Source organism: Polypterus senegalus, chromosome 9 (assembly GCF_016835505.1).
Source record: "Polypterus senegalus isolate Bchr_013 chromosome 9, ASM1683550v1, whole genome shotgun sequence".
Classification (NCBI taxonomy): domain Eukaryota; kingdom Metazoa; phylum Chordata; class Cladistia; order Polypteriformes; family Polypteridae; genus Polypterus; species Polypterus senegalus.
The window spans coordinates 35890021-35913393 of NC_053162.1; the positions used below are offsets into that span (position 1 = coordinate 35890021).

A 23373-nucleotide genomic window follows, 5' to 3' on the forward strand; every position below is an offset into this window, starting at 1 on the left:
TTAATATTTTTTTTACTCTGGGGTTGCCACATCATTGTTTCTCATGGCTGCCTGTACCATATTGTTGTTCACTATGTTACCCGTTACCATTACATGGGTTTACAGTGACACATAATGTCGACACTCTTAAACTTTATATGAAAACCAATGGAAAGACTTAATGATCACTATGTACAAAGGGGTCCTCATTTTAGATTAAAGCAATCAGAGTTAGTTTGGTATTGATATTTCCTGGTGTAAAAGTGTCCAGTAAATGGACTTTAACCTCCGAGGATCCTTCTGTATTGGTGGACAAGTTCTTACTGGCAATGACTAAACTGTTAGCCATGATTCACACATAAATGCTGCAACACTTAGCTATTCAACATTCACTCAGCACAGATACTCTCAAATACAAATCAAAAAATATCTCACCACTGAATGAGGCTGGCTATCTCAACTTTGATACCTTAGCAGGGGCTAGAAGCTGCTCCGCACATGAGGTGTCCGTGCCGGGATTCATATACATGTTGAGCCATTTTCAGATTGCTTTAACGTAAAAGCTACACTTCAGAATACCCCAGAAAAATCCAGGAGCTGGTACTCCTGTCGGGCTTTGCATCCCAAAGGGCTACACAATCTTAACAGAAGCCAACAGCTAATCACTATCCCTGACAGTTCATTTTTTCATTAACAATCATCAGTCATGCTAAATGTCAGTAAACAACAGGAGAACTTCAGCAAAGCAATACTCAAACCATTTCAATTATTACTTGTGTTTACTTGAAGGAGAACCCAGCTGTAAATGTTAGATATGAATACATACAACCTAATCGATTCAATTCAGAGTCACACAGCAAGCTTCATTTCGGTTGGCTGTAGCTTTGGTCTTTATTTTCTTAAACCAGGCGTGATGTTTTGTGAGTGGAGGGACAGACTGTAGGTGGCAAAGTCTGACCGAGTTCTCTTCTGTTTAGCAATTGTTTCTTTCTCACTCTCTCTCCTTCTCCTGCTGATTTTTAAATCCTTTGAATTTATAAATTCTTGCAGACTACATTATGCAAGATATTACATCAGTGAAAAATTTTGGAAAACCAACAAGTTCCCATGGTCTGGTTGATTGTTAATTTAGTTACTTTTGACTAGACATGAAACATATTAATTTTAAAGTCCCAAACCTCCATTACACATATTCTTACAGGCATACACACACTGGTCACTTTATTTAAGATTAAACATATACATTCTAATAAACAATGCCACTTTTTCATACTTACAGTATTTCCCCAGAATTCCTGTCTATGATTATTTTGCATACACTCCACATCTAATCCCACATTTTAGTCATGGACGCTCCCTCATGAATATTAATGATCTGATGAGGTCATCTGTACCTGCCTGTTATTTCAGTTACCAAGCATTTCCCACATGAGCTCTGAGCCCACAAGTTAAGTGTTAATATTGTTAAGAGTAAATCATAATACTGTAGTAAATACTCTAAATAATTCTAAAATAAAAACAGACTGAAATAAAACACAAATTAAATATTACTAGTCATATTTAGCATACTATAAAAGTGCAATTTTCCAACAGCATTTCAGTGGACTTCTGAAAGAATTTAGACAATAAATTTTGGTTAACTATTTTGGTCCGTGTGGCTCAACCCCTGCCTGAACTCCTGTAATTAAGTGCACTTGCCCTTTTGCGATTATTAACAAATAAGGGTTTGTTAGGATTGTTCAGTAGTGCAGATGATCAGAATAGTCATTCAAGACATTCATTCACAAACGAAATTGTGCTTCGCTTTCAGCAAAATTTGTGCTATTCACACAAGAAGAAAGGCATTTTCATAAGACGTTTGACAACCAAGAGGAGACCATTCAGTCCATCAAATCCGTTTGTTTAGCTAATAGCTAAGGTGTCCCAAAATGCTGTCCCAATATTTCATACATTAATTTCACATGCGTCTTTAAATTTAGTATTTAAATAAAGATCTGATTTCTACTGGAAGCTGGGTCTGTCCACGTACATAATTTTAATTTGGTAAAAATAGAGCAATGTGCATGATGGTGCATTGAGGTATGTCTTCATGTGGAAAAAATGCAGCATGTTAGAGTACTTTTTTTTTAAAAATTGACTGCACTCCTCTGTGATGTATTTACGGGAGGCAAAAACAAAACTGATCTTACCAGTACGGTATGGATTACAGAATAAAACACAGGTGAACACAGAAGTGTGAATGAGGCTTTAGGAAGTAACATTCCTTGTTTTCTGCTCCAAAAAAACATGTGCTTCAAGCAACTCTTTTAGTGACTTTCACATTTCACAATTGTTAAATCGTCCAAAACATCAATTTTAGTGCCAGTTTTGCAAGACTGTATGTGGATTAAAACTTACCTATTTCACTCATCATTAGTGTAGCTCCCAAAAAGATATTGAAAGAGTGGGAAAAGGCCCGAAAAAAAAGATCAAAACGACTTTCATTTGAATCTTGAAGTGATAAAGCTTAGGTAAACAGCCTCCTTACACAACATTTATCAAACAGAATGTTTGTAATCAGATTTTATTTTGATGACTTCTGTTATTAAGCTAATTCTTTTCAACTTCTATGTACTGTATTTTGATCTTATTTGAGCAAAAATAGGGGTCATTTCTTCCAGTCAAGAAAGACTTCAAATTTTCTTCCATATAAATTATTGCTAATTATGTAATTTCATTACAAATACTGACTTTACTAAAGGGCGTTAAGAGATAAATTAGCTTTCCAAAACAGGAGGACACCTGTGTAAATACACTGACTTTCATGATCATCTTATATATGCTAGCAGCCGCACCCAGCATTGGCCAGGTAAGTAATTTTAAAGGCAGAACTATCAAACCTCTATAAGTGGGGCTTCTCAAAGTGTACCCTACCAGAGACAAATACAATTACTTTATTTCAAGGCCCCAAAACTGGAAAAGGGCATTGTCCTTAAAACTCGAGTACCCTTCCCAGTCACTATTTGGGTCCCAAAGTAGTCTTGTGTCTCTTCATGACAAAGTGGAATATATATGCAAAACTGGGCTCAAAAGCCAGGAAAAGACAATGCTTTCATTGTGTTCCCATTGCAATATGATAAACATTTGTTTATTACTTGTCATATCTACAGTGAATTATAATTATAAGTTAGTGGTTACAGAGTACCCAGTACAACGAGTCCTTTTGTAGAGATAATTCAAGATTGAGGAGTGTCATGACAAAATATTAAGCCCTCAGATGTATTTTTTATAGCTGTAAGCTGCTAGATCATGGGCCCATAATACCTCAGTGAAATCTATGTTTATGGGATAGTTTCAAATTATGTGATACCTTTTATAAATAGTACTTGATGAGTATTGCATTCTTACCAGTTATTATTTCATGTGATGTTAACATTAATCTTTTTTAGTTTTTTAATTGAGTGAAAGCCCTGTGTTTAAAAGTTCCATATTTGTCTTTTTGGTCACTTCTGGGAGAACATCCTGTGCCATGTTGGTTGTTGCCAGACAGACATTGACATTAACCAGAACAAAGTGCAGAGCGTGAGCATCCTATGTGTGCAGTGCAGCTGGTGTCATCCTGCTGGACTGACTTAAGGACAAATAAAGACTCGGGGCTCAACCATGCGCCTTTAGGCAAATATCTTATTTTGAGCAGATCCTCTTAAGAGCTCCTTATTTGACCTTAGGACTGCAGCTGCCTTCTCTGTGGCACTATTCCTTTTAATTTGTATTCCCTCTTATGTTTGTCTATCCAATCAATTGTATACTTAATGCATTTATTTAGGTGATGCTTTTATCCAGAACAGTTTGTTTTTTGCCTTTTAGGTTTTCCTGAAGTTAAAGGACTGGCAATTCAGATGACTTGCTGAGGTTCATGCATAAATTTATGGTTATCATTCCTGTACTTTACTCATTAGATCTTATTCCTTGCCATATCAACAGTCAATTAATTTAGAGATTTTCATGTTGAAGTCTGTCGTTAAGCATGAAAGTGCTATATTACCCAGCTTCTTTGTGCACCTTGGCCATTTAACATTATGCTTCCTTCTCTTAAACTACAAGTTTAAGAGAAACTGCATCCCTTACTGGGCAATTGATCTGGTGGGTAGAGGAAAACATACGCACATCTGACCATAAACCCCCCATAGTATGCGTCTCAAGCCGCTACTTTTGGTTCATTATACTCCGTTTGAGTTTTTACCACTCCTTGTTTGACCCACTCTGACCTTTAGATGACTTCTCCAGTCACCAGCGGGGGCTTTTCTTTACACCTATTGCTCCATTCCAGTTGTTGCTGGCAAGCCAATGCATCACAAGTTGCATTTACAGTATGTGCTGTATATGTGCCTTGCACCTCCATTTCCACATACAGTACATCTGTCTTCACGCTCACCCTATTTGTGTATCTCAATCAGAGGTGTGTGTGTGTGCTGTGATTCTCGCTCATCTCTCATCTCTATGTGCCTTTGTCACAGATCCTGATGTATTTATGAATGAAGGAGTCTGCCATGCCAGTGACCCACCCTGCTGGAGCAGCTGGTAATTGAAATGCTAACTACAAATTCCCACATTAGCTTCGGTAGAAAGTTATGTGACCCTGGAGCGCAGACATGCAAATTCTCAGGACCAGCATGTGGCCGAACTAATCGTGAAAAGTTTCTGCGTCGTTGTGACTTCCTTTTTTTTTTTTTTTTTTAATTTTTTGTGGAGGTCAGAATGGTGAACCTTTAAAATGTAGTTCCTGAGCTACTTGGTGTTCATCATGGAGAAGTGGAAGTCCTGCAGATGTCTTGTCAAAGTCATCCTCCCTGTTTCCTTACATCCATGACCTTCACACCTCCACATGCAGCGTTCAGGTCTCTTTGTCCTCTTCCATCAGGTGTGCATGTGCCTGCGAAGCTGCGGGAGATCAAATTCAAACTAAGTGAAGGACATTAATTTGTATGTGACTGGCTTCTCTTTGTTTTTGTCCCAGCTGCAGCAAGTAAAGTGGCATTTTCTCAAATCCATCAGTAATCTGCTACCCATAAAAAATGGGACTGTTGATTGTTCAAAACGGATAACATTTTGGATTTGGACATCTTATATAGAGGTTTTCTGCCGTGCTCCTATGCACTTTATTAGATATTATGACTATAACTATAGACAATCTAGGCCAGTGGATAAAATGTACTGCATAGGTACAGAATTTACAGGTAAACGCAAGTCAATAGAGTTTATCTTGAAAATTATAGGAGAGGGGTCAGGTATAATCATATTCAGGTCCTGCTTTTTCTTTAAGCATTTTAAACAACATTATTGCCTTTGCTGTTATTGTCATGGTGCTTAGGGGGATACGCTTCTGCCTCTTCTCCTCAGTCCATGGTATAAGCAACTTCTCCATTTCAGCTATAGATCCCTTTTGCTGCTTGTTTAATATTATAACAACCTGGGGCAGCTACACATCATGGCCGACAAACTCTAGCAGCCAGGATATGCGTCTGAAGTGCTCCGTAAGTGTTTTGTCTCTACTCCTCCCACCGCTGATCACAGTGCTGCTGTTATGCCAGGTTCTTCAGGTACTTCAACCCCTTTAGACAGGTCTCAACCACCCGAGAAGTGTGCCCTTCACAAGTCTGCACCCAGGGCTGCTACACTATTGTGGATTTCATTGGAGGAAAATCTTTAATGGCCTCGTTAATCATATCCTTGTTTTTTAAAAATTGTTGAAATTGCAGAGTGGAACTAATCAGAGTTGCTTACAATAACATTCATTGCTTTGCCACTTTCATATTGTTTGATAACTTTTAACATTTTTTCTTCTTGGCTTCCCTCATGGACTTATCTGGGTGATATTTTTGTAAGGCCATGATGCATTTCATTCGACGAAAATATAAAAACTTCAAAATATGAAACACATACAGGAGACACAAGTGAACAAGACTGGACACATGGTGCTGGTGCCTGATATTCTATAAGACAGGTAGCAAAATGTTATATAGTACAGTGCTCTTTTTCTTGGTAAAAAGAAAAAGTTAACATTAACATATAACAATAAAAAGTATATACATATATCTGAAACATATTAGCTCTGTTTGGAACGCATGTGCTGCAGGAAGATAGATACAGTATGCTAGCTATGACCATCGCAAGTATGTTCAATTGGACGCTAGGGCAGATATAAGATAGATACCCACTACTGACCTTGGACGCTGGTAAGTATGATCAGACATTACTCAATAGAATGTAAGTAAATGAATAACTGTGTATACTGTATATACACACAAACACACATATATATATACTAGTTGTGTTACCTGGCTAAGGCAGTTTGCAATAAACTCAGACCTTAGTGTTAAGGTTTACAGTAACACATGTAATGCATATGTCCCTATTATATGCCATTTGGTATGGGATTCGTAAAAGCGGTGTTAATGTTTATGATGCACCATCTATTGGATTGACAAATGCAATGTAGTTTATTACTAAACATGTTTGTGGTGCATCATCTGGAATAACAGAGACATAGCAACTGGATAGACAGTTAATTAAAAGGTATATATACTGTATATAGAAGGTTTTAAAAAGTGTATATATATATATATATATATATATATATATATATATATATATATATATATATATATATATATATATAGAACAAAGATAAAGGTTTGACGCTTCCTCAGGCAAACCTCATACATTGTGTGATGGGAGAAAATGACTTTACAGACAATCACTAAAGTCAATCACTAGACTGGAGAAAGATGACAGTGGTGCAGTTATGAAGTTGGTGAAGTGGCTTGGGTGGGCCAAAAAGCCCAGAAACAAGAAACGCAATACAATACAATACAACTTATTTTTTGTATTGTATTGCTCGTCACTGATGAAGTGATGTCATGTGCCAGTGAAATGTTGGTTACTGCATCTGCAGAGGGAAGAAGTGGAAAAGTGTTACAAGACAGTGCCAACCCTTGGCTCAGTATGGAATTACAAGCTGACAAGCCCAAAAGTAGTCACCCAGGCATGCGTGTATGACTATACAGTATATAAGTATATACTGTATATAGATTGATTGATTTGTATATGACAAGGTTCACCGTATTAGCCTTAGACAGTCTTTTCACGTACCAGTTCTCAATATCTAGCATTAAGGAAGCAGTTGTTCCACTCTGATTTGTAGCGTGAGCTTTATAAAGTAGTGAGTTAAATAAACGAATGTAGTGTAACAGATTGGCCATTTACCCATAACCAGTGGTGTGAAGTATTTACGTTCAACTAAAATTGTTTCCTTTCTGCAGATTGTTTGGCTCTTTTTATGATTTATTTTTTAAGATTACACAGAATGTCAACTTTACTTTCTTTGACTCTTACACCTTTTTACATTTTAACTCTCTCTCTCTCTCTGCAGTCTGAATTCTTCTTGGCAGCAAATACTATTAAATAAAGAGTCATGCACAGCCGTGATGTTAATGGATAACATTAATTTTCTTGGTTTCTTCCTTCCTTCCAGACTTAGATTAAGCTGCAGATGCCAGCAGTTTCACCATTTAAGAATGTGGTCCTGCCAGATCTGAGTAGATAGCATTTGCCTTTGGGTCTGACCACTTGTCAAAGAAAAGGCCTTTCCTACGGCTATTGTATTGAAGGAAAAGGTGAAGTGAATTTATCATTCCAGGCTCTCGGAACGAGTGTCACTACAATTGCTTTGCTTTCTTGCCCTGATAGATAGCAGTGTTAAGTAAACGAGCAGCTCTTTTTAACACCAACGCCATGGTCTGCTGCCCCTGTGTCTTCATTTCTGTACCTGACTAGAAATGCGCTCATTGCTGTAAATTACATTGGGCTGAACTTTTTTTTTTTTTTGTAAATCACGACTCCCCCACCCAGCTCATTAATAATCTGATTTTTTGCACTCTGTTCTGAAGTCCCCGATGGCATTAGGTGTTGCTTTTGTTGTTGTTTCCTCTTTCTGGGTGACCTTACATCTATCTGACTTTGTTTGACAGCTTTCTTTTTTATCTTTTTTTTAAGTCACCAGGGACATGCGTTCTGTTTGAGTATTGGGTTTCTTCCATGTTGTTATGAACTGAAGGAATTTCATGTGAACCTGTTTGTTTTCATCGTTATTTTATGGGAACAATGTGCTCGTTTTTTACTCTGCTATATGGCAGGTTAACTTATCCTTCTCTGAAACAGTATCTCTTTTGTTCTGCATTTTTCAGCTGTTGTCCCTTAGCTTAGCGCTTTTAAGCTTTGGAATTCTGCAAGACGCCCCCTCAAGCTGTACCTGGGCAAACCGAAGCATGATACGTATAATTAGGTAGGCCTCTTTGACCTAATAATGTTACCTGCAGACAGGTGGGGATTGGGAGAGGCTCACTTGACCTTATCATGTGACTGGGGTCAGGGAGCAGCACTTTGGTGCCATATATTTATTAGGACAGCCCATTCATCATAGTCAGCCCTCTGTGACGGCCAGACAAATAGGCATGGCTATAAAAATGTTTTTGTCTTCCCTTTACCTGCTTGCCAATAACCATGGTGCCTGTGGGGAAACTGACAGCTCCAAGGAGTTGCAGAATTTGTCAGCCTGTGAGGCATCTAATGGCTGCCGAGTACAAGCGCCTTCTTTCCTTCCTGCTTGTCTAGACAGGGCACTTTTTACTGCGCTCTCAGCAGTAAGGCTCTATATATGAGTTGCCACTGGCGGGCAAGCCAGACAGCCAAGCACCGCATGCTTTGAGAGGTCCAGCCCGCACAACCAAAGCGAGCTGGCTGGCATATGTGCAGCATCTCCCATGCGGAGATGCCTCCTGCATTTTCCATCCTTTCACCGGAAATACAGTTTTCACAGTTTTAACATAAATGATCACGGTTGTTTCATGTGGTTTAAAGAGCTCCGCTTTCAAACCAAATTGTTGTTGAATATTGCTTCTTGGCTTCATCACAGAAACTCAGCATTGTTCCTTCATCTGTTTAGGGGGAGAAGGTTGAATTCACAGCAGCAGAAGGAAATTAACAGCAGCTGCCACTTTCAGCCAGCTCTTGCTTTAAACTGTGTTCATACACGATGATGAAATGCTTTGCGACGTCTGCCCTGCCTGTACCCAAAGCAAATCTAGAGGGGCTTTCTATTCACACTCGCTAGAAGCTTTTGAGGTACCTGTTAACCAGCTAGTGAGACGGGCCAAGCCCTCGAGTCTCATACTCCTCCTGAGTACTTCCATTTGAAAATAATCTCACTGGAGCGGCTCCTCGTCTCTCACTTAGGCTTGTTTCAAAACCAATTGAAGTGATCATTTCAAAAATTGATTTTTTATGTTTATTTCGAAGCCAGCTTTATTGGAAACGACTGCAATAGAATGTCAGTCTGAGAAAAGTCCAGCTGGGAATTCTGGAGAAATACTTGCTCAGTACTCTAGTCAATGGCCAGGAACTGAGGGAAGCTCCGTCAGTTCCGGATAAACGGAAGAGTCAGACGGACGCTGTTGTTTTATTATTTTTTTATTTTTCTTGGCACAATAATAATTTATTTCAGTTATTAAACAAAAATTTTTATAAGTGAGAAGACAAAAATACATTCAGTAACAAAGTAATATTTATTTATTTATTTTTATTTTTATTTATTAATTTTATTACAATCAATACATAGCAATCAAGTTTTTACAAAAAAAAGAATTATGCTAAGAACAGATCGATCCCCACCCCTGAGAGAGAGAGAGCAAGCCAAACGGTGTAAAATTTAAGGCTTGTAAAAATACCTAAATTAATAAATTCTCTGTGCTTTATAAACTTATTTTAAAATATTACTGATTAGATCCTGCCATGTTTTGAAAAAGTCTGTACAGATCCTCTAACTGAGTATTTGATTTTTCCAATTTTAAATAATATAACACATCAGGTTCCCACTGACTTAAAGAGGAGAGTTTGGGTTCTTCCAGTTTATCAGAATAAGTCTGCGTGCCAACAGTGTAGTGAATGCAATCACAATTTGTTTGTCTTTCTCCACTTTAAGCCCCTCTGGAAGACCACCAAACACAGCTGTTAATGGGTTAGGAGGGATTGTGAGTCCAAGGCTGTCTGAAAGGTAATTAAAAATTTTTGTCCAGAATAATGTTAATTTGGTGCAGGCCCAGAACATGTGACCTAGTGAGGCTGGGGCTTGGTTGCAACGTCGCAGGTTGGATCATGTCCTGGAAACATTTTGGAGAGTTTTAGTCGAGACAGATGTGCTCGATATATAATTTTGAGTTGTATAATTGTATGCTTTGCATATGGAGCTTGAGTGAATTCTCTGCATTGCTACTTTCCACTCCTTTTCTGATATATTAATTGAGAGGTCATTTTCCCAGTGTCCTCTTGGATCTTTGAAAGGAAGGGATTGTAAAAGGATTTTATATATTGTAGAGATGGAGTCTAACTCCTTGAAATTGAGCAATATTTTTCCAGCGTGGATGAGGGTGCAAGATGAGGAAAATCTGGAAGGTTCTGTTTAACAAAGTTCCTGATTTGAAGATAGTGAAAGAAATTTGTAGCTGGAATGTTAAATTTGGAATGTAATTGTTCATAGGATGCAAAGACGTTGTCTATATGAAGATCTCTAAGCAAGTTAAATCCAAATTTTTTCCAGATATTAAAAACTGCATATGTTTGTGAAGGTTGAAAGAGATGGTTCTTTTGCAGGGGTGCCACAGAAAGAAGCTTCTCCATCTTAAAATGCTTTCTACATTGGTTCCAGATTCTAAGTGAGTGGAGCACAATTGGGTTATTAGTGTATTGCCGATAACGTGTGTTTATTGGAGCGCAGAGCAGGGAATACAAAGAAGTACTGCCGGACGCTGTTGTTTTAAGCACAAGGATTAGAAAATTCATGAATGGATGAGCTAATATTGTCATCCTTCATTATGTTAATAACCGAATAAAGTTAGTTTAGTCTCATTTAACATCCCACCTGGAATGAAGCAAGGTTGAGATACAGTATATGGTAAGACCTTTGTTTCTGTTTTGTTAAACTGTAATCTGTCTGTCCATTGGTAATTCAGTAGCAGGGATAGTGGCAACCAGAAGAAGATCTGCTTGACAACTGTTAGAAATGCTACGTGGCATCATAAAGCCCATCTGCAGTAACTGCCACAATTTGGCAGCATGTAATGGTAGCATTGGTGACAATAAAAATAAACAAAAGGAATGAGCAGAACATTTAAAAGAATATATATTGTATTTTCAAAACAGAAAATAGAGAGCATGTTTTAGATTAGATTGGATAAACGTTATTAATTCCATGGGGAAAATCATATGCATACAGAAGCAGAAGCATAAAAAACAAGGATACAGACTCACAGGACAAATAACTCAGCCAATCAATACATCAATCAATAACTAATTATATAAATAAAAATAATCTTAATGAGTACATCGGTTGGAAGCATCGAATTGTCCGATAGCAGTGGGCACAAAAGACCCCCAGAGGTCCTACTTAGCACACCATGGTGGAATGAGCCTGTGGCTAAAGGTGCTCTAAGAGATTTTTCATGATGCAGTCCAATTTTGCCATCGTCATCTTTTCCACGTCAGTTTCTAGTGTGTCCAGGGTTCACCCTGTGATGGAGCAGGCTTTCCTGATAAGCTTGTTTAGGCATTGTGCTTCTTTTGACTTCAAGTTGATTCCCAAGAGACGATTTTGTAGAACACCATACTGGCTACTATGGACTGGTAGAACATTTCCAGCAGCTTGCTGCACACATCAAAAGACTTGAGTCTCTTTAGTAAGTCCAGTATGCTCAGACCTTTCTTTTACAGTGCCACTCTGTTGTTAGACCAGCCCACTTTGTTGTGTCTGTGAACCCCCAGCTACTTGTAGCTGTGTATCACCTCTGCGCCCCAACTGTTGAATGGTGGCTGGTCTCAGAGGCTCCTTGGCACACCAAAAGTCTACCACTAGTTTTTTTCATCTTGCTAATGTTGAATTGCAGGTAGTTGTCCCTGCATCAGTGTCTGTAATCTTCAAAAAATAAATTAACAATAACAGAAAATTGAAACAAGTGAAAAAATATATATGGAAACAAAATAATTGTTTTCATAAGAGTTACTTATGGCAATAAAGATTGCAAAGTATGTTGCCATGAAGGTCAAAGAAACAAAACAGCTAGTTGTTTTGAATTGTAAAATATCTAGAAACTTGGACAAGTAAGGATGCTGGACGCTCCTGTTCAGTAGTTACTAGTGGATGATATAACACACTGACTCATACAGCGAACATGTGGTGCACAAAAGCAGGCACAATCACTACAAACTGCCGGTGACCATAACTCAAAAAGCAGCACAAAATGGTAGCATGGTAAGGTCACAAACAAAATTTAAAATAATTTTCCATCCATCGTCTAACCCGCTGAATCCGAATAGGGTCACGGGGGTCTGCTGGAGCCAATCCCAGCCAACACAGGGCACAAGGCAGGAACCAATCCTGGGCAGGGTGCCAACCCACCGCAGGACTAAAATAATTTTCACAGCTCTGAAATAAAGTTGAAACAATAAAAAGCAGGTAAAAAAATGAGTTCCCAGCTGTCTAAAATGATAAAATCCTTAAACAAAACTGGAATAAATGGTCTCAAAAATTGAATGTATGGACAACATTTTTGACAAAATGCAGAAGTCTTTAATTTTTGTGTATAATTGCAGTCTTGTCCACAGTAGATTCTACCAATTATCAGCCATTACATTAAAGTAACAAGAGTGTCTGTTGGCAGTTGTCTTGACGTCGCAGGGTATATGGTGGGTGAGTATAGGTTGCTCTAAGCATCTGAGAGTGAGCTTGAGATGGGTACCAATCTTGACACAAACCAACCATTCCCTTCAGAGGACGTGACTTGTGCTCTTTTGAATTGGGACACGCTGTTGAAGTTTTCCCAGTTTTAAAAAAGTTTTTTCCTGTTGCTCCACTGAGGGTCCTTGTAATGCTTTACTCCTAGCGAATATCAATAAGTGAGTGCTTTGTATTAGTATTGTAGTTATAAACTACATTATAAACTGTGTAATTCAAAGTGCATCACATTGCATTTTTGTACTTCAGGGTTTTGTAATTTTATTGCTAGGCTACCCTGTACTGTTGATAAAGGGCACCTCCCAGAATGCACTATGCTCCACATCATGGATGCTTTGCTGTGTAACCTCACATGGCATTCATTGTATTCAAATTTTGAACCACTCTGTGTATTAGAAAGCTCGTAGTGATTAGTGTGTTGTGGTAATCGATACATAGCTCCTCTCCTCTCGACTTCTCTTACAGTCTAGTGTCTTGTTTTTGTATCAGTGTGTTTTCTAATTACTGGCAGTTCCCCTTTTGACCTCATTCATGGTTTAGCACCTCAGCTTTGGCTTTGCTTTGTCCAACTTCAGGCGCTGACTCTTGCTACTGTTTCATTACCATAAAGACATCTCTCATTCCAGTTAACCCCATCCCAGTGAGCGACCACATTCCCTGTTGTCAGCAGGCAATTCGGGAGGGTCTACTGGAACTAAAGAGCAGGTGGAAATTGCTTATGTTGAGGTGCCGAAGATTATTCTGAATAATGCAACTGACACAATGCATCCAAGAAAACAAGAAACTGAATTGGGTTTCTGCCACCTCTCACAAGGTCTGTGGCTGACGTAGGAGAAGTAAAGTGAAACTAGAATGAGAAAATGTAAACTACCACAATGATGCAGAAGAAATGGAGGATCAGTTGATGGGTTCTGCACAGCTTACAGGTGTTAACAGAGAAGGATGTTTATCATTAAAGGCTAAAGTTCTCAGGAAGGTGTGGTTGATTCATTTTTCTATTTGTCTTTTTCTCTGTTTCTGTTAACATTTAATTCTGTTTATTTTTGATAATCACCATTATTTTATATTTTAAAACATTATTTAACATCTAATATTTTCTTTTTGTTCTAGTGTGCTGTTCATTTGTTGTTTTTTTGTAACTGTTTTCTGTGTTTGTGAATGGTTGCTGCCATTTTGTTGCATGGGATGAGACCTGTCACTTTATAAAAGAGGACATCACACATAGCAAAGTGTTGAAGCTTCTTTGACCACTTGAAGGAAAGGCATTGTGAGCCACCAGCATTCAAACAACATCAAGAAAGAAAGAAATTATAGAAAGAAAAATAGAGTTTTGACTTGATTTGCATTTTGTGATATTCATTTAGTTCAATCCTTCTAAGACGCACATCTAAAGATTTCAGTGTACTGATTTTAATGAGTTTGCTTCTGCCTACTTCTAAAAGAAAGGCCTTTATAATCTTTTCTTGCAAAAATGCCTGGGTCTTCAGACCTGTCCCATCAAGCATTAAAAGTGTGCCTAGAACAAACTGGGGCATGAGGTGAGAGTTTAAAGAGGATGGACAGGTACCTGTTCAGTCAAGCAATGCATCTTTGTTAAATATTTGTATTTTATAGCCCCATTTCTTTATTCTGTAGCATGTATGTCTGAGTGTTGTATAGTGCTTATAAAAAGTATTCAACCCCTTGAATGTTTTCACATTTTATTGTTGTAAAATATTAAATTACAGTGAATTTAATTTCACATGTCCACCCCTTTTATATGACACACCTGGCACAGCTTTACAAGTCCCACAATTAGTTCAATGGAGGTCACTTGTCTGGGGGATTCAGTTGATTGTAGTCAAAATGCTCTTGTATGTGGAAGGGTCAACTTCTGGGCAGCCATGGTAGTTATGGTGGCCTAAACTATGCAATGAAGACAAAAGAATACTACAAGGAACTCGGTGAAAAGGGGCTTGAAAAGCACAAGTCAGGGGATGAAGTTTCCAAGTCACTGAATATTCCTTGGAGTTCAGTTAAATCAGCTCTTAAGGAATGGAGAGAGTATGGCACAGCTGGAAATCTACATAGAGCAGATTCTCCACAAAAACTTTGGGAGTGCCTGGCTTTTATAGCTCATGGACCTGAAGGGGCATGACCACATGCCAACAATGGACATCTTCTTGGAACTGTGGGTGGAAAAAAGACAGAAGAGTCAGCAATCACACCCCCTGGTGTCGCTGGGTGGTAGTGCTTACCTTTGACAAGCCCGGATATTTTATTCTTTCTTTGTTAGTATTTACTTTGTTTACTAGCATCATCAGAGATGGCATCACAATTTCTTTGTTACTGTTGTGCGATGACAATAAAGTTCATTAATTAATTTAGACCACTTTGCAAGGATATGCCTTCACATTGACATTGAAAAGTCTTCTTTTGATCATTTTCAAAAAGCCAAATTAAATCTGCTGTGATTCTGTATAATATTAAGATATGAAAGATTAGGGTTAGGCTTAGGGTTGTTATAGGCAGTGTGTTTGGGAGAGCTACAGGAGCACCATACAACAACTCCATGTAATGGATGACCCCTCTTATTAATGTGAATCTCTTCAGCTGCTTCAAAGAAACTTCATTTCCACTTTAAGGCTGGACAACTCTTTACTCTTCAATATTTAGTTAACTATTGTGGGAATGATTTTTGCCACTTGTTTGCTAAAAGTATGCCATTCTCATTTGAGGATGGCAGTAAAGTATAGTAGCTGTCCCGTTACTCCTAGATTGCTTTTTCTGGAATTATTTATTTCATGAAGTTGACTACTCCACTGGTGTAATGCTTTTGAGAGCTCCCCTTCGGACTTGTGGCCCTTTCCCTGTTTCCCCAATTCAGATTCGTAAAGTCCTTTGTAAAGGCTTTTCAAAATGATGACATCACGGCCTCCTCATAATGGTGCTCTGGCCAGGATTTCTATTTTAACTGGGATCGCTTGGTCTAAGCTTTATTGTGGCCTGTCTCTTTTCCGGCCTTCTATCAGTGAGATTTATTTAATATGCTGTTGTGCCTGACCGCTGTGGATGTTGGACAATTATGTACCTATTGGAAACATCTGATGTTAATCTTTAGCAACACTGTTTATTGCAGTGTATGTGCATGCCTGAGTCAGAAAGAGATTAATAATTTTATTTACTTACAACAGAAGATGTTTTTGAGTAGGCAGAAAAAAATAAGGTCTACATCCCCTGCAAAATCGATGGGCAGCACATTACTGTAAAACATATTGATTAAATAAACCACGGGCACAATGTTAGTCATTTTGTCTGCAGAGTGATGCAATGCTTAAAAGAATTTCTCCTTTGACTTTTACATTAACCTTTTATTGACTGTTTTCACGTCCATAATTAACACTCACTTCAGCTAAAGTGGATAATTTTAGCTTTGTGACCCACATGCACTGAAACATGCGCACTCCAGCATACCCTGAGCTTTTCACCCTGATGCTGTCCAGCTGAAGAAAAGCGAGGCAGGCCGCAATGATACTTTGGGTAGCTGCAGTTTAGAGACCCTCATTGGCTTCTGTCTTGTTGTCATTTAACCCTGTAAGGTCATTGGAATGTTGACAACAGCACTAACAAACTGCCTTCAGGTCTTTAGACAGTCTAAATGCAAACTCAATAAACTCCTTACATTCATCTACAATTGATGCTTACATTGTTTTGGCATGTTTAATTTTTTACCATATTTACTCATAATCAGTGCTCATCCCATTACAATCCACTCTACTGTATTAGTCACCTAGCCTGATGCCTGGAGCCATGTTGTTTGTGTCCCCAAGTCCAGCCGTCTGCATTTATCACCTAAGCAGAGCATCCCCTCCACTTCAATCACCTGTTCATCTCAAGTCTCATACTAAGTGAATCTGCGAAAACTCCATCTGACATTTCACTCTCGTGTCAGCGCAGGCAGTTAAAATGTTTAAGTAATATACTTCACAATAATTTCCACATTTCTGTGCATCTTTCCTGTTTGTTTAGATCCTCTGCAAGTGTTTCCTTAATCTAATCCTTTACAGTTGGGTCACTTTTTTTTGTTTTTAATTTCTAGTTAGACCTGTTGATTGATCAACTGTTCAGTTTCATATGAGAAGCCCACTGAAATTGAATGCAGTGGTGCTATTAGCTCCTCACCTTCCCAAATCTGTCCAGGCTGCCTAATCAGCACAATCTTCTTTTCAATTCTCCGAGTTCATTTGTATACATATTTCCAATGGTTGAATATTTATGATAAGCAGATTGTCTCAAGTAGCTTCTGTTTCTTTAATTCTGAAGCTAAATAAATAATGAGAACATTTAAACACATTCCTCGTCCAAGAGCCCCGAGGTCGGCTAATCTTATTATTTATGGAGTGATGTGCTACATAATAGTACTTAGTGCATGTTAACAGATGCTATTATCAGCAGCTGATGTGAAGCGCTGAAGATATATTGGAATGTTATATGTTAATACTGTCCTCCAAGTCTAATATACTACAGATTGAGGGCAGATGAGGAGGGCTTGGAGCACTTAGGCAAGCAGCCACTTAAGTTTTAAATGACTGGAGTTAAAAGTACGGCCACAATCTGTAGCAACCACTCTGTACCTTCTCTGCGCCTCCTGTGGTGAGACCGAGCCATTGGTTCACATCCTTGTTTTAGGTAACCTACCTGCTACTGCTCATTTATTTTCATGGACTTGTCACCATTCTCTTGGGACATACCAGTTTGGCCCTTCCAGTCAGACGTCACCATACTCCCAGTATCTACTCATACGCTTTGTACCTCTCACAGACTTCTCTTAGTTTCATTCACTGGTTATTACTATTCCCTCTGACTAGTAGGGTACCACACTGGGCCTTTATGCCATTTTACACCAGTCATTCACTACTCGTTGTAGTGTTACAGCCAGGGTTCACACCCGGCTGGGGTTGAGAGCTCTCTTTTATGGTGGTTGTGTTTGTTTTTTTTACATTAACAATTGTTGTCCATTTCATTTCTTTATGTCACAGCATCTTCTGTTATCTACCATGTGTTCTGTGGCACCAGTCCATCATCACAAGGGACTGCCCTCGGCCCTATAAAGGCTGAAGAAAATTGAATACACTTTGTGGGTTGGTGACTTAGTAATTAATTGTGCTTTTATGCATTTGCTGGATTTTCAACAATTTTGCTTTGTTTTTGATCTGTGTACTTTGTTATGTTTTGAGAATTTGTGTGCCTTCGATTGCCTTGTTAATTTAATGTTTCTTTGTAAAAATGAATATTTTTATACATAAAGATTTGATATTTGCCTTTGTTGTGACTAGCCAGGGTTTGACAGGCATTTTTGGAGATTTGTTTTGTGCTTAGGAACTCTCTAATTCATGGCAGCCTTTGCTCTTCACCATCTAGCCATCCTGTATCTACTTAATAATTAGTGCCTAACTTTCCCAAAAATTGAGTAATTGCCTATCCCCATCCAGGGTTGGATCCTGCTTTTCTCCCAATTTTTCCAGGGCAGGATTAAATTTGGTGTATTTGTGGTTTTCTTAAAATATCTGCATGCTCATGTAACATACTGTACAAAAACAAAAAAATAATGTTGAAAGTAAGTGTAGTGTAGTTGGTGGGATCCTGGGCCTTAAACAACCAGGTTAGCCAGTTCCATTACCATCTGCATGTTCTACAACTGTAAATAATTCCAGCAGGCAGTTCTAACGCATCCTGATCTTGTAAGTCTCCTTGAATTAAGGCATTAGCCAGATATCCTAATAAAGCAGATTGTGTTTATCACCCAGTACGTGATGTCATGGTCTGGCAACACAAGTGACCGATGCTCTAGTAAACAGTGGGGCACCTTACACAGTACATCCAGCAGGAGGGTGGCTTTCAGGCTTACTGTTGAGCCTGTTGCTAAAGGTTTACAAGCTTGCTGCTTGAATTTAAATGTATGGTAATTACTTCAAGAGTTACGATATGCTTGACTTATGCTCCTGATTTTTGATTTGAGTGGTTTGGTCTCAATGCAGTTTTAAAAGTTGTTACAACTCTCTCATCCACATTATGTGATTGACTTGTTATTTTGTTCTGCAATACATCGTAATTGAACACAGTTTTACAATACATTCACTAGAGATCACTGTATTAATATAAAAACGAAACTGCAGGCCAGCAGAGTTCCAGGACATTTCTCAGTGTGAAGAGGAAGTAGAAAGAAGAAACCACTGACATGTATATAAAAGTGTTACAAACATGATAAGAAAGAGCCTATGAGGCCACCTAAAAGTCCCATAAAGCAGGCTGGGACCCTTAACAACCTCTCTAGGTTTGCCCTCACCCCAGACCGCCAGCTCCTAACTACTGCAGGCAAAGTCAGAACTGGGCCCTGGCTTTTAGAAGTTTAAAATATATATTAAATGTACAAAATTCACAAAAATGCCCTTCAAGAGAGAATAACCAATAAACCTCTGGCTTAAATAGACATGTCCAAAACAGAAATCTTTTGAACTAAATAATTTACTACAGAAAATCAAAAAGAAGGCACAGAATTAGAAAAATAAAGTAGAAATAATTTGCCTAAAAAGGCAATCCAAGGTGAACTTGTCCCAATAAGAAACTCAGAAGTAGTAATCCAAGAACATGAAGCATATGATATGATTTATCTTGACTTATAGAAATCATTTGATAAGGTGCCACATGAGAGGGTGGGCATCAAATTAGAAGTGGCAATTCCAGGTGTTGTGTGTAGATGGATGCAAAATTGGCTCAGAAATAGGAAACTGAGGGTTATACTACATGGAACCCTATCAGTATTGGATGATGTTAAGAGTGGTGTCCCTCAGGTGTGACAGCTAGGGCTGCTGATATTTTTAATATATATAAATCATTTGTATAGGAATATAAGTAACAAGCCGGTTATGTTTGCAGGTAAGCTAAACTCCATTGAATCATTACAGAGGGACTTGGACAGCATACAGGCTTGGTTAGATTTATGACAGATTAAATTTAATGTCAGTAAATATAAAGTATTACACATAGGAAGTCAAAATGTTAGGTTTGAATAAACAATGAGAGGTCTGAAAATTGAAAGTACATCTTATGAGAAGGATTCAGGAGTTGTACTGGACTTATCATCATCAACATCCAGACAATGTTCAGAAGCCATTAAGAAGGCAAACGCCATATGTGTAGAGTACAAGTCATCTGGAGTACTGTGTGCAGCTTTGAACTCCAGGCTACAAAAAGGACATAGCAGTAGTAGAAAAAGTCCAGAGAAGAGCAACTAGGCTGATTCCAGGTCTACTGGGGATGAATTATGAAGAAAGATTAAGCGAGACATCAAGCAAAATGACACCTTTTATTGGCTAAAAAGATTGCAATATGCAAGCTTTCATGGCAACTCAGGCACCCTCTTCAGGCCAGATGTAATCTTTTTAGTTAGGTAATAAAAGGTGTCATTTTGCTTGACTTCTCACTACATTCATAATGGCTAACACAGTACAACAGCTTAGTACTGAAGAAAAATTAAAGAAGCTGAGCCTTTCCAGTTTAAGCAAAAGAAGATAAGAAGATACCTGACTGAAGTGTTTAAAATTATGAATGGAATTAGTCCAGGGGATCGAGACAGTGACTTTAAAATGAGTTCATCAAGAACACGGGGACACAGTTGGAAACTTGTTAAGGGTAAATTTCACACAAAAATCAGGAAGTTTTTCTTCACTCTGAGAACCACAGACACATGGAATAAGTGACCAAGTAGTGTGGTAGACAGGAGGACTTTAGGGACCTTCAAACCTCGACTTGATGTTATTTTGGAAGAATTATGTGGATAGGAACAGTGAGCTTTGTTTGGTTGAATTGCCAGATCTCATCTAGATAGGTCTAACAGAAGCAAAATATATCTTAAAAAAACAGTAAAAGCAATACTCACAAGACAACTCCTACAACACTCGATGACCAACTGCAGGGAAAATCTCTTTCACCTCTGTATAAAGAACTAAGAGTGGTCCCAGCCAGCAGCTCTGACATCATGGTGACCTTGCCTTTTATGATTCCACCAAAGAGTACCAGGAATATCAGAACTCTTTAAAACACAACACACAAGTATCAAACAATAAACAAACATAACAGAAATTACATTAAAACATGAAAAATAAGAACTCAAGAATTTAACAAAAACTACAATAAAAAGGATATGAGTGAACCCTAACCATAGCATAACAATGTTGGCCTTTTATGGATTTATCCATTTTCTTTCATCTGAAAAATATTGCTACTATAAATGAGAAAACACTTGTGCTCCTCTGGCCAATGAAGGTGCATCTTATTTATTCTGCTGTGCCTTTTCATCGCCTTTTTCAGTCCTTTATGTTACTTAAAGTGGAATGCAGAAGAGTCCATAAGCTATAGTCAGCTGCACCAAGCCATCCTGCCAGGTCAGCGTCAGTTTTCTGATTCTTTAATTTTAAACAAGAAGTTTCTACCAATGTGAATGTGTAATGCAAGATGAGGAAAAATGTGATTATTTCATGAGCAGCATAACTATGTCCTGTGGTGTGAAGATGTCATAACACTAACTGTGATAAAAAAAACCATTCTTTTTTCTCAATTCTGTGTTTTCTTTTGTTACTGTAGATGCCAGTCCAAGCTTGCCAAATCCTTACCAGCTGATGATAGACCAATATGCCAGCCTTACTGGGAGGAAGGAGATTTATCTATGCCTCTTCCTTTTGATCTTCAGAGCACAATAGCACACCTGGAGGAAATTGTGACATCTACAGGTGATTTAAAGGTCTAACAAAGTAATATTGTTGACGGGATTGCTTCTACCTGATCTCACTGCTGATGGAGCCTTTCATTTGAGAGCAGTAGTAGTTTAATATATGAAAGCCATAAATCAGCATATAGGCTACGGGCAAACAGTTTATCTTTGCTTATTAGACAGTCAGTGGGAACAGAACACATTCATGTTAGTGATGGGGAGGGCTGCAGGCCACATGTTGTGTGGTGGTCTGTGAGACATATCCGCATGTGTTACTAAATCCTGCAATATGAGAGTGTGGCACACTTATTAACACTACTGAGGAAAATGTTTGGATGCGAAGTTTCTGTTTCACTCACTTTTCACTTACCAGAGTAAAAAATCATCTGAGCCTTTCAAATGGCTGCTTTGTGATTTCAGCTAGTGGTGTGCTCATTTAATCAAATTCTACTGCTGATATCGGTATTGACTTGGAATTATTTACTTTGTAAAATAGTATACTCCATTATTGAAAATCAGTCCTTTGCCTTTATAATCTTTTAAGGTACTGAAGATGATTTTGGCTGTAAAGGACTGTCACACCTTCACTGTACTGCTAATTTTCAATTCCATTTTCACAGAGAATATGATTCAGAAGTCTTTGCTGTATTTGGCAGTGGTCCACTGTGCCCCCCTGCTGAATTTCACCATCATGATGCTTAACGTCACACTTTAGACCTCTTAAAGTTAAGTTACAAATCAAGTTAAAATATGTTGTTCTACCAGAGCATTAAGAACACACTCCTCAAATTCTAATAGATTCCTAATAACTTGAAAATATTTTTTTTTAAATATTGCGTAGCACAGAAAGATGAATGGAGCTGTGTGGTGTAGAGTTTTGGGAACTGGAAGATAATTTACATGGACACAGGTTAAATCCTTACGATAAACTCGCTGTGAGCTTCTTCATGATGATTTCACCTTCCAAAATGTGAAAATAAAACAAATTGTTTGCAATATCTGTATGCATATATTCATATGTATATTTTTGTATATATTCACTATTCACATATGTGTGTATATACTGTATATAGACAGAGAGAGAGATAGGTAGATATATTTTGTCCACAGGATGACAAACTTTACAGAAGCTCAAGAGAGAAAAACCTCGGTCTTGTGTACTGGAGAGCTGTTGCTGCTGCTGCTGTCAATAACAGGCTTGTAGGTGGCAGCAAGAAGATCAGACCAGTCAGTCCAGTTGTAGATTTAAAGACTTTAACATTTGAATACAGCAGGTTCAGCTTGTTGTGTTCACAAAAGGAACTACCATTATATATAATACTAGCCACGGTACCAGTTGAAGATGGGTACTAGAACAATTAAATAACATTTGCTATCTCTTGCCCTACCTTCAGCGCCTTTCCTCTGTATTTGCTCATGTGTGTCTCTTCACTGGCACGCCATCTCTCGAGCATGTTCACGTAAAGCCTGTTTGCGAAACTCTGTCATTATTTTCGAGGTGCCTTTCTCGACTCCAGTATGGTTTTATACTTTTATGTCTTTGAAGATGACTCTGTCAGCATGCGTCTTTACTCCTCCTTGTTCATTTCATACTCACACTTCCCTATTCTTCACATCACTGAAGCCATACTAACCGATCACACTAAAGCCAAATTGACCAACCAGGTTGCTCTGAGAGACTGGACACATAGACGTTGGTGTTGTATTATGTAGTAGATATAATAATCTGGAAAATAAAGACGACAAATTATCAAGCAGGAGTGGTGCACCATGGGCTGTCCTGTTTAATGATATTGACTTGTCCCTTATTAGATAGACAGAT

The 23373-nt window shown here is 38.3% G+C and overlaps 1 protein-coding gene across 1 annotated transcript in view; it reads left to right on the forward strand.

Moving 5' to 3' along the window:
* Positions 1 to 23373, forward strand: part of fto (FTO alpha-ketoglutarate dependent dioxygenase) — a 402707-nt gene that overhangs the window by 375260 nt on the left and 4074 nt on the right. The window contains exon 9 of the mRNA XM_039762921.1: positions 21425 to 21570. Within this exon, the coding sequence (XP_039618855.1) occupies positions 21425 to 21570 (146 nt within the window). The remainder of the gene's footprint in view (positions 1 to 21424; positions 21571 to 23373) is intronic.